Raw genomic sequence first — 12,720 nt, 5'->3', positions numbered from 1 at the left:
TGTAGGGGGCCACCAGCCCGTGTGCTACAAACTGACGATGTCTTTAGTTGGTAAAGAGCCAGCTGGGCACCAGCACGGCGTCCATGGTTTTCTCTCCCAGGGCTAGGGCCACACTTGGAAATTTGGAGGAGGCCAAGAGCAATAGAAGGCACTTTTTGGAGTTAAGAACACATACTGGAATATAACGTTTAGAGTTTAGTGTCACTTTAAGTCAGAGTTTCTCAACCAGGGTTCCATGAATCTATGGGGTTCCTCCAGAGGTTGCTAGGGGTTCCTTGAGCAATGAGCAACTTCTGCCTCTCAGGTAAGTTCCCACTGACACCATTGATCTTTTTAGCTATTTGTAAAGTATACATTACAGTATGATGTTACCACACATGTTGCGTACCTTCTTTTTCTGGTTTATACATGCCACATCCACATAGAGGGTGAATAATGAGATATTATGTAACAGACAATTGTACAATGGGATTTTCCAACACTGAACATTTCCGGTTCTTATCCCTCACATTACTTCCAGTGTAAAAGGTAAGTAAAACTAGTATAATAAAGACAATAAACAGCCATATAAGGGTATTGTCTCAAGATGGCGCAGATATTTATTTTTCAGTTTATTGGTGGCGTGTGTAAAATACGTATGGGTGTGAGTAAGGATGAGTTGTCTCTGTCTGGGTAACGCTGGTCATACATGGATTGAAATGTGTCCGGTTCAGCAAGGAACAGATGCAAGGCCAAATTTTTATTCAAGTATAGGTAGGCTGATTGTACAGAAACCGATCTGCCGATCAACTTCCGTCAGTGGCGGCTGGTGCTCCATGGGCCGGGGGGGGGGGGCGGCAGACCGACCGCACCATACACCCCCCCCCGGACCACACCAGGCTGCACACCATCCCCCCGCAGCGAGACAGGAGACAGGAGAGGATAGGACAGACAGGACAGGACCCTTCGCTCACTCTCCCTCACTGGACTCCACCAACCTGAACAACCTAAGACGCATTTCACTGCTCCCATTCATTTCTAAACTTCTAGAACGCTTAGTCTATAACCGTCTCAGCTCCTAACTTAGTGAAAATAACCTTCTTGATCCCTTACAGTCTGGCTTTTGCTCGCAGCACTCCACAGAAACTGCCTTACTAAAAATCACCAACGATTTACTAACTGCTAAAACCAATGGCCACTACTCCATACTCCTATTACTTTACCTCTCTGCGGCCTTTGATACTGTTGACCACCTACTCCTTCTTAATAAACTCCGTTCCCTTGGCCTCCAAGATTCGGCTCTATCTTGGTTCTCCTCCTACCTATCACAGCGCTCCTTCAGTGTTACCCACAACTCTACCTCCTCCTCCCCATTGCCCCTTTCTATGGGGGTTCCCCAAGGCTCTGTTCTTGGACCCCTCCTCTTCTCTATCTACACCGCCTCCCTTGGTCACTTGATAACCGCCTACGGCTACCAATACCATCTATACGCCGATGACACTCAAATCTATCTGTCTACTCCTCACCTCTCTCCTTCAGTCTCCTCCCTCATTGCTAACTTACTCACTGACATATCAACATGGATGTCACACCACTTCCTCAAACTAAATCTCTCTAAAACTGAGCTGGTAATATTCCCCCCTGTCCATGCCCCCCTCCATGACTTTTCCATCAAAATTAGTTATGCCACCATCAATCCCTCCCCTCAAGCCAGGGTACTAGGTGTAATCCTAGACCCTGACCTGTCCTTTCAGCCCCAAATCCAATCATTGTCAAAAGCTTGTAGACTTCACCTCTGCAACATCTCTAAAATTCGCCCCTTTTTAACAACTGAAACCACCAAGCTACTCATTCACTCCCTTGTTATTTCTCGCCTCGACTATTTCAACTCCCTTCTCATAGGCCTACCACTCCATAGGCTATCTCCTCTTCAGTCTATTATGAATGCTGCTGCCAGGCTTATCCACCTTACCAACCGCTCAGCGTCTGCCACCCCTCTCTGCCAATCCCTACACTGGCTCCCGATTGCCCAGCGAATTAAATTAAAAATACTAACCACAACATACAAAGCCAGTCACAACTCTGCCCCGAGCTACATTACCAATCTTGTCTCCAAATATGACCCAAACCGTCCTCTCCGCTCCTCTCAAGACCTCCTACTCTCAAGCTCCCTTGTCTCCTCCTCCCATGCTTGTCTCCAGGATTTCTCCAGGGCCTCTCCCATCCTCTGGAATGCTCTACCTCAACCTGTACGGCTATCTCCTACTCTAGCTGCTTTCAGGCGATCCCTGAAAACTCATCTTTTCAGGAAGCCTATCACTAATCTTCCATCAGCTCATTCCCTACTGTTACCACCTCTTGTAACACCTGCCCCACCCCATTTGATTGTAAGCTCTTCTGAGCAGGGCCTCTTAATCCTCTTGTATTTTATTGTATTGTAACTGCATTGTCTCCCTTTGACATTGTAAAACGCTGCGTAAACTGCTGGCGCTATATAAATCCCGAATAATAATAATAATAATAATAATATGTGAGGAGAGTGGCCTGAAAGACCTCTAGGGGCATATTGGGGGGACACAGCAAATGGCAGCAGCATTCCATTGACCAAGGTTAAGTATGTGACGAATGAGTGATGAATGGGTTCCAGAGTAACAGAAGAATTGCTTACAATTAGGGTGTTGATACCTCTGAAAGTCTTTCAAGCCTATTTCAAAGATATATATGGCAAATGATGTATGGGTTTGAGTACTAAGGCAGTGTTTGTCAACCTTTCTCCAGTACAAATTATGGACAATCTTGAGGCACCCCATTCTAAAGTGTAAAAACTATTCTGATAGTTTTATATAATGCAGCAACATCCACACAAGTAGGACACCCAGCGTTAGAGGTGATTTATTCTTCCAAAGCAAATACACTTTTGCAAACTGGTACTGACTAGGATTCCAATGTTTCTATCCTAGTTTTTCTTCATCACTCAGCTAATGTGACCCCAACACTGATGGGGAGGGGCAGGGGAGGGTCAAACAAGGATACTATGCAAGCAATTGACATCCTCCATATCAACTGATGATGCCATTGGTCGTTTTGATGCCGGCAGCTATAAGGTTGTAATGGTGCACAATGAAAACCTGTGGTTTTGTGTAACTAAAAGGTAGACTTCATCCACATGCTGGCTTGTATAACATTTTTGGGAAATTTTTAGGCATTTTGCCAAGGCACCCCTTAAGAAACCTCAAGGCACCCTGGTTGAAAAAGGCTGTACTAAGGTGTAGTTATGGGGAGTGTCTAAAGCCAGGTCAAGAATATTATTATAGTCTCCCACCACATGCACTGGGATAGCCAGTTGAGATGCCAAAAAACTGTGTCAGCAGTTTTCTTTTTCAATGGTTTTTATTGAAAATTTTCAGAGTACAAATATAAAAAAATAAGGATAGAAAACATCAAACAGCGGTATAACATTCTCAATGGTCGGCTGTAACAGCCTTAGTGAGGCAAACAAAATAAATACACCAAAGACCATACTACATTTAACAAGAGAAGTTGTGTAGCGTATGGGCCCGAAGGCTCCCATTCAAATAGTCATTCTGAGACATTGGTCCTTAGTGCACTACAACTCTAGAAGCGAGCATTGATGCCCACTGCAAATAAGTAACCTTACGGGTTGCTGCTAGAAAACTGTGCTGGAACCAAAACAAGGTGTTATGCAGCAGTGTGTAGCCACCGAGAGAACCTTAGGAAGATATTCTGCGTCAGCAGTTTTAAGAAGAAGGAAGGTGAAAGGATATATAATTAGCAAGAATGCAACAAATTACACAAAATACAATCCAAGAATACTACTAAACAAAAATACTCATACGTGTCATATAATACCACAAAATTTCTAATCAAACCAAGAATTGCTGCATACACTCAAATGTGTTCCCACATCAAATAAAAGCACAAAATTAAAGTGAATCAGTGTAGCGCTGTACTTTTTCATAAGAATACAAGAGTAATATAAAATGACTCTTAGATCACAGTATCAACAATCAATCAACATGTATTGGTAAGAAAATCATAAATTAATAAAAGAATAAAAAGTGCACATCAAATCACACATTATTCCATGCAGTGCAATATAAATATATCATAGCTGTGAATCTTTAGACACATTGAGGTTGATTTACTGAAGCTGGAGAGCGCAAAATCTGGTGCAGTTGTGCATGTCAGCCAATCAGCTTCTAACTTCAGCTTTTTCAATTAAGCTTTGACAATAAAACCTGGAAGCTGACTGGTTTCTATGGAGAGCTGCACCAGATTTTTCACACTCCAGTTTTTGTAAATCTCCCCCTTGATGTCAGGAAATGATAAAAGTGCATGAAGTAAATGTAAACTCAAAGTTCAATCAGTAGAGTGATTGCACAGTGATATCTTGATAATGCACAAATACACCAAAAGACAGTGTTTCACCACCTTCTAGAATGAACGCTCATCTCAGGATTCGACCCATAAATTAATACAAGTCTCATGCGCTTGATGAAATTCATGTGATCACTCCTCCATCCAACCAATATGGTAACCCCAAAGAATAAGGATATAGTAAAAATATAAAAAACAGCGCTCATATGTGAATGACAAAAATGTCCCAGTTCATAAAATAAAATATTTGTGTATAAATTAACTCAGTGTCCTTTTCCACCGAATAGGCAAATCAATATTAATAACACAATAAAACATAATTATATATAAAGTGATTTGTGCACAATTGGATAAATATAAAAAAAAATATAAAATATATATTATATAATAGTGCAATAGTAACAGTCCTTGTGCAAACAGCAAACACTAGCTGTGTATGCTAATAAAATGATAGTGCTCCAAACGGTGATAATATTCAAGTAAATTCCAAAAAAAAGTGCAGATTCGTGCTCTGTAAACAGGTGACTTTAGTGGGTATCTGGAGCGTGAGTATCCTCCACCTTATACGCTTCCCACTTACCAGATGACCCCTTGGGGTCTTGCGTAGGTAAGTGGTCTCTATGGGTCAGCTCTCAGGGGTCCCTCTACTCAGGATGATACACCAAGGGTTGTTGTCCTAGGGTTTGAGATATCCTTAGAGGGGGGTCCGCTGTGTCCCTCAGTAGAGAGCGGGGTGGGGGCTGTGCTGGAGATTCCTCTATTTGCCACTCCTACACTCGTTAGTGGTAGGGTATCAGCATAGAGATGGAAAGAGCAGTAGGGAGGCTCATAGTGTAGTATTCAATATAATATTTTATTCCAAAAAAGTAGTCACTTACATTTCAGTTTGCAAATACCGGCACAGCGTTCCCCGACATTTTCATAAACATCACCAGAAGTCATCTTTGGGCCTCAAGGTTTGGATCATCGAATCCATCCCCAACACTTTCCCAACAGCAGAACGCTTCAAATGCCTCACTCAGAGGTATTGCTGCTCCCCAGTCTGCCATGCACAGAGATCTATATATATTTTATATTTTTTATATTTATCCAGTTGTGCACAAATCACTTTCTATATAATTAATTTTTATTGTGTTATTAATATTGATTTGCCTATTCGGTGGAATAGGACACTGAGTTCATTTATACACAAATATTTTATTTTATGAAAGGAGACATTTTTGTCATTCACATATGAGCGCTGTTTTTTTTTTTTTTTTTTTTTTACTATATCCTTATTCTTTGGGGTTACCATATTGGTTGGATGGAGAAGTGATCACATGAATTTCCAACTATATCCTTATTCTTCACAACCTATTGTTGTCTAAACTAGCAGCTTATATAAAATTCACTTTTAAAAAAAAAATCATTTTTCCCCTACACTTATCATTGGTCAATCCTGAGCGCAACCACCTGAGTAGTATTACTCACTTTTTTCTAACCCCAAAGAATAAATGTGCAGGTCTCTACACCACTTAGCCATATATATTATAGCCCAAAGACAGAAGGGAAATCCAGGATAGTGTAACACTTGCCGCCCGCCAAATAGCAAAATGACGGCAGCAAAGTGGTTGCACTAACCTGACTGGCCATCATATCACGTCCAGCAGGATAGAGCGCTCTGCGCACCCCCAGTGGTGTGGTGTGTCACTCTGACACACCGCATCTCCCATCCCGGTAAAAAACCTAATGATGTAGGCTCTTTACCATGTGACCAGATGTGTCCAATCACACCTGGTCACATAGTAAATAGGAAGTGCCGTTGATCGGCTTTCCTCAGCTCGCGCCTGACAGGTGAGAGTAGAGGAGAGCCGATCGGCGGCTCTCCTGATGGGGCGGGGGGGGGGAGGGTCTGTGCTGGTAATCAGAGAATTTATTCCCAGTGCAGACCCTTGGGGGATGCCACTAGAGCCACCAGGGATTGCCCACCCATGCCACCAGGGATGCCAATCAGTTCTCAGGGAGCCTGTCAGTGCCCTCCTCATCAGTGCTGCCCATCATTGCCATCTATCAGTGCTGCCCACCAGTGCCCATCTTTGCCATCTATCAGTACCGCCCACCGATGCCCATCAGTGCCGCCTATCAGTGCCCATCAGTGCCCATCAGTGCCACCTATCAGTGCTGCCTATCAGTGCCCATCTGTGTCGCCTATCAGTGCCCATCAGTGCTGCCTATCAGTACCCATCAGTGTTGCCTATCAGTGCCCACCAATGCTGCATATCCGTGCTACCTATCAGTGCCCATCAGCGCTGCATATTAGTGCCTCATCATCAGTGCCACCCCATCAGTGCCTCCTCTTCAGTGCCTGTCAGTGTGGCCTCATCAGTGCAGGAAAAACGTATTTATTTACAACATTTTATAACATAAACAAAAAACTTTTTTTTATTTTTCAAACTTTTCAGTCTTTTTTAATTTGTTTAGCAAAAAAGAAAAAAACTTGCGGTGATCAAATACCACCAAAAGAAAACTCTATTTGTGGGAAAAAATTACATAAATTTGGTTTCGGTACAGTGTTGCATGATGTTCAATAGTCATTCAGATTGCAACAGCGCTAAAAGCTGAAAATTAGCCTGGGCAGGAAGGGGGTGAAAGTGCCCTGTATTGAAGTGGTTAAATTAAAATCAGAAAATCGACCAAAAAAACACTCACAAGACTAAAGAGTAAAACTAAGCACAAAAGTCATAGTGTGATACCACTAGTTCCGGTTTCAATCTCTCACCTGAAGGGACATTACCCAGCTCCGCCCAATTCTTTGTGTCATTGTACACTGTGACTTCAGGGTCAATCCAAGAATATACAGTATATCTTACACTCAGATCTACATGTACAAGTGTGAAGGAAAGTTGTAGCTGAGATTAGATCAGTCTACTAACTCCCACAGAGAAGGAGGAGTATACAGAGTGGTATTGTGAAAGACCTGAATATGTGGGCATTGGTATCAATGTCAGAGTTACATCCCCAGCACAATGGGGATATCTGGTTATAGAATCAATAAACAGAGTTTTGGTATTTGTTACCTATGGAAGATTTGATTGCCAAAATAAAATTGTGTCCGTTTGGTTTGAGGAAAAGTACATTTTTAACCCTTCTTGCCTTTCTTGGTACATGTAGGCATAGTGAGGGTCCTGGAAAGAGTAGAGTAAGGGATAGCTTGCCTTGTTTCAATTTATTAGCTTACTCTGGGCTCAGCTCCCCACCAGGGGATCACCCCTTCAGCCCACTAAAAGTCCCCCCCCCCCGCTGTATATTAGGTTGCTTTTTAAATTTACCTCCCTTTGTGCGACCAAACAACCCGGCCAGGGTATTCCTGCAGCGTACAAAAACACAAAAGAAGGGCGCACCGACCTAGCGCATTATCCTCAATATAGGCTTGTATTATTAAAACATAAAAATGGCTACTCACAAATGCAGGTGAAAATCAATCACATCAGACTCATAAACTTGAGTATCAGAAGTAGTCCATACAGGTGTCCTTAGTCTTATTAGGATGATGGCTGACACGTTTCAAGGCATATGCCTCTTCCTCAGAGCCACTGTGACATGATCTACTCACAGGTTTCAATACCAGTGTAAAGGCCCAAACCGCACCCATGTGGTCTACAGAGCTCCTCCCTCTGGGGGTGTGGCAGTGGTGCTGGAACCCATCCCATGTGCATCACTGCCAATCCTCCTCCAGCAGGGTGGGTTCATGGTTTCCATATAGTACATACTTCCTATTTCCATATACAAACCAGTAATACATATAGATAAAAACAAAAGCATAAATAAAACTGAAAATACAATTACAAATACAATTTTGGATGATGGAAGATTTGATTGCCAATCTTCCTCCTATGAAAGATTTGATTGCCAAAATAAAATTGTGTCCGTTTGGTTTGAGGAAAAGTACATTTTTAATCCTTCTTGCCTTTCTTGGTACATGTAGGCATAGTGAGGGTTCTGGAAAGAGTAGAGTAAGGGATAGCTTGCCTTGTTTCAATTTATTGGCTTACTCTGGGCTCAGCTCCCCACCAGGGGATCACCCCTTCACCCCACTAAAAGTCCCCCCCCCCCCCGCTGTATATTAGGTTGCTTTTTTAATTTACCTCCCTTTGTGTGAACAAAACAACCCGGCCAGGGTATTCCTGCAGCGTTCCTTTAGGGTCTCTTTAGAGGCAGATGTTTGAGCAGATGCTGAGGGTCCTGGCCGACATACAGCAGGCAACCATCATTTCTGGGAACAGAGAAATGCGATGATGTCACCTGTGACGAAACGTGTAGGATGAAGCGACCTGCTGACATCATCGCGTGTCTCTGTTCCCGAAAGTGTGGATTGTTTGCTGTATGCCGACCAGGGAGTATTTCCTTTAAAGGTGATATTTGCATTATATTGATGTAAGTGCAATCTTATATTTTTAATAAACATACTAAAAGGTTTTACACTATGTGGAGGAGCATTCCCTCCATGTTTTTGGAGATGAGCCTATGGGGATGATCCAGAGACGATCGCTATTGCTCAAACATCTGCCTCTAAAGGGACCCTATAGGAATGCTACAGGAAGACTCTGGCTAGGTTGTTTGCCCACACACTTTGTAGACCTTTCTTTTTAGAAGGTTATGTAAAGCTGGTAAGCCTGTATTCTTTCCACATTAGGTTGGTGGTGTCAGGCTGGAATTCACATTGGTGATAGCTGTTCACTACACACATGGAAAAAAGAGCCCTTATGGTTGTTATATTATTATTATTTTGTAGTGCGACTCTTTTTTGCTAATTTGAGTCCCCATTGTGGTAATATCTCATAGTAGAGTTGCCGCTTTTGTCACTTTAGAACATTTTTTGAGACAATGTCAAATTTTCTCTTCAAGTGCAGTTTCTTCTTAACCACATCCCGCCCGCCCTATAGCAAATTGACGGCGGGATTGTGGTTGTATTATCCTGACCGGACGTCATATGACGGCGGCAGGATAATACGCTCTGTGTGCCCCCCGGGGGCGCGCAGAGCGGCGATCGGTGATGCGAGGTGTCAGCCTGACACCCTGCATCTCCAATCTCGGTAAAGAGCCTACTGACGTTCTTAAATTCATAGTATGTACCTAGTCTTCCAGGGTTGAGTGACATTGGGCTTCATTCAACTAGGAAGGCCGGGGACATATATTGGGCATAAAGAACTGCAGGGGACAGATCTAAATTGAAATTGTGTATTATAGTCTAAACTAATTTTTTATTTTTAAAACCTTCTGGGGCCTACTTAACCTCTCTAGTGGTATTCCTGAGTGTGGCTCGGGGGTAATTTTCAGTACCAAAAGCCACACTCGGGATTACCCCAGAATCACACTCACCTTCCCTGCGATCCCCCGCTGTCCTCCCCTGTCATCCTGCAGCCATCCTGACACTCTCTCCCCGCTCTGTGCTCCGCAGATGCCGGCACTTGCCTGCTGGTTCCCTCCCTGCGAGCATTGCAACGCAGGGGGATGGAATCGGCAGCAAATTCAAAAATGTAAATACACCAAATGACACGATAGAAAGCTGTGATCCTGACGGATTACACTGTATCATTCCATTTCACCACAGGATTTCACCTGGTGACTTTTCCAGTGTCCTGCCTGTGCTTTTCCAGTACTTTGTGCCGGGAAAATAGAGAACGACCATAGCGTCCAAAAAGCGTTCTTTTTGCGCAAAAGCGCTTTTAGACGAACTGGAAAACAGCGACAGCGAAACTGAGTTATGTGAAGAACTGAGCGATAGCAATTGGTGGGAAAATTCATCATCAGGTTCTGATCATTCTGATGTCTCTTTCTGGCACATAGCTTGTGGAATTTGGGAAGTATATCAAATGATTCTTCAGAATTTACTTGCGTCTGTTCTTCAATAAAAGCCTTATATTTTCTTACTACCCTCCACTGAGTTACGGCTAGTGACTGGGTGGGCTAAGGGATCTTGGATTGTGCTGGTCTTGGGCAAGGGAAGCTTATACGGTACATACTCCTCTTGAGTGCGGGGTCCGTCACAACAGTTATTTCTAGCCAATGATGCAGAGACATCAGTTTTTATGCACGCGTTCTGCAAGTGCTCAAAGAAAACAATGGTTCTCTATGTTTCCTGTTCACACCACAATGTCTGGATTTTTTCTGCGCAGGAATTTGCAACATGAATGCAGTTTTCAGCAAAGAAAACAAAAACTGATATAAAATCAGCATTGGTGTGAAGAGAGCACATAACTGACGTGCATGAAAACTGACGTTAACATGCATAAAAACTCACTGAAATGTGCATGAAAACTGATGTGAAACTGATGCCTCTGCAAGTGAAATCTGCGTGGTTTCCCCATGAGTTTTCATGCATGTAGGGTGTGAACCAGCTTTTAATACTATATCCTTATGTTGATATCCGATGCTGACCAATTCACCAAGGAAATGGCAACACGTACCTGCTCACCTTGCAAGGTCTTACTCAAACTCTTCAGAGTAAGTAGTGTTTTTTTCCTCACAGTTGGGCCCTTTACATTTCAGTTAGGCACTATAGACATCTCCATCATCTTAGGAAGAATACCCCTATTAGCTAGGCATGTCCTGTTGCACCATCTCTTACACCTCTTTGCTTGATCAGTCTCCACCCCGTGTTACCATTTGCAGAGATTTACCGCTGTCTTAGAAGATCTTTTTTCAATAGCGAGCATTTGTTCCCCTTTCCACCTAGACCTGACAAAATGTCTTAAGCTTCTGGTGGTATGCAATCGACGAACAAGCAGAACGCTGCTCTCGTTTTACTTCCCTAAAAAGTGAAAACCACACCGTTGGTTTCCTTACCTGGATTTCCTGGCGCAGTTCCCCATTTTTGACTTGCCACCTGAGCCTCTTTCACATCTGTAGCTAATGGATGCACTGTGTGACTACGACACTGCTCTTTATTTTGTGTGGCCTCCACTTGTAACATCGAAATTGCCTTGTCAGCCTTCAACCCATAAAAGCAGGAAGCTGCATTACCACTTCCTGTGCAACTTACAAACTTGTAAAAATTATGCACAAATGAAACTAGAACTTGGGTCTATTTAAATATAACTTTAAGGCTAATCAGTCAAAAGAAAAAAAACATTTCCGAGCAAATGTTTAATGTTTACACCCAACCTGGAGAATTTGGTTCTGTATTATAGGCTAGTACTTGTGCTACATGAAATCTTAATATTAAAGTGGTTGTAAACCTTTAAAAATACCCAGTGAAGTGAATTCTCATAGGTGATACACAGAGATTAAACAAATCCTCCTACATAAGTTGTATCTTCAGCACTTTCTTCTCTACAGCCATTCAAAGAAGAGAATTTACACAGTTTTTTTTCACCTCACGAAGGCAGGGGGTGGGGATCTGATCTTGCACACTGCCCAGAATAGAAGAGGGAGCTGTGTGTAATCTGAGACCTGAGTGGAGAGAATGGACACTCCCCCCTCTGCACAGTCCCATAGGGAAACATGCACATCCAAGGCTGTCAATCATGGGCTGTATGCTGAAGCTTCCTTCCCCTTCCCCCTGATCTCTTGGAGTCGGCACAGTATGTCATAAGTGAAACATGCAGAGAAGTGAGACAGTAGCCAGAAATCTCATAGTGTGTACCTTCTTTGGATTGAGGCACGTACACACTATGGAAGGAAATGCATTGTTCATTGTTTTCGTTTCAGAGGTTTACAACCACTTTAAAGAATAACTAAAGGCAGCATTTTCTCTTTAGTTTTGGATAGAGTGGGGAGGGATTAGAAACCCTTTCAGGTGTTTATTGCTGTCTATGCCTTGTTAGAGAAAATGAGAAATTCCCCCTCTCTATTTTTCCCGGTGACTTTCATCCCTGAAAGTGAAAGCTCCAAATTTGGTGGTCAGTGGTCACCAGAACAGAAAATGAGGGGAAATATTTAAATGGGGACACTAGTTCTAGTGACAACCAGGTATTCCCTCAGGTTGGAGGGCTTTCCTTGCACTTCCTGTTGTGGATATGGGACAGGAAGTGAAGGGCAATGTCCAAAAGGGACAATGCAACCCATCCCCCCCCCGGCAGACCTATTGTGTCGGCATTAAAGGGCCCTCTGGAATGGATGGGCAGATGTCTGGATGCTCTCCTCAAAGAAATGGTCAAGAAATTACCTTCCTATGTACAGGATACCAGACATGTGCTCAAGAATATTGAAAATGTGATGGTGCCCCCTGGTGCAAATCTAGCCAGTATTGATGTCGAGCCTCTTTACACCTCTATACCCCACTCCGCAACAGCACATTTTTTGGATTCCAACTTTCCGTCCATGGGGGGCCCAAAATGAGTTCCTGTTGGAACTGTTGGAATT

At 43.1% G+C, this 12,720-nt stretch overlaps 1 protein-coding gene across 5 annotated transcripts in view; it reads right to left on the bottom strand.

Moving 5' to 3' along the window:
* The window catches only part of LOC309545723 (uncharacterized protein), an 81,306-nt gene extending 69,949 nt beyond the window's left edge, over window positions 1–11,357 (bottom strand). For all 5 annotated transcript variants that reach the window (XR_014224903.1, XR_014224904.1, XR_014224905.1 and 2 more), the window contains exon 1: window positions 11,203–11,357. Coding sequence is in view for 1 of the 5 variants with exons in the window: in XM_082245058.1 (XP_082101184.1) it covers window positions 11,203–11,329 (127 nt within the window). In the remaining 4 variants the exon portion in view is untranslated. The remainder of the gene's footprint in view (window positions 1–11,202) is intronic.
* Between the last annotated feature and the right edge of the window lie 1,363 nt (window positions 11,358–12,720).

This window comes from Pelophylax lessonae (assembly GCF_965119305.1).
Source record: "Pelophylax lessonae genome assembly, chromosome: 2".
Taxonomy (NCBI): domain Eukaryota; kingdom Metazoa; phylum Chordata; class Amphibia; order Anura; family Ranidae; genus Pelophylax; species Pelophylax lessonae.
Note: the sequence above shows the minus strand (reverse complement) of the source record. Positions and strands in the feature narration are given on the sequence as shown.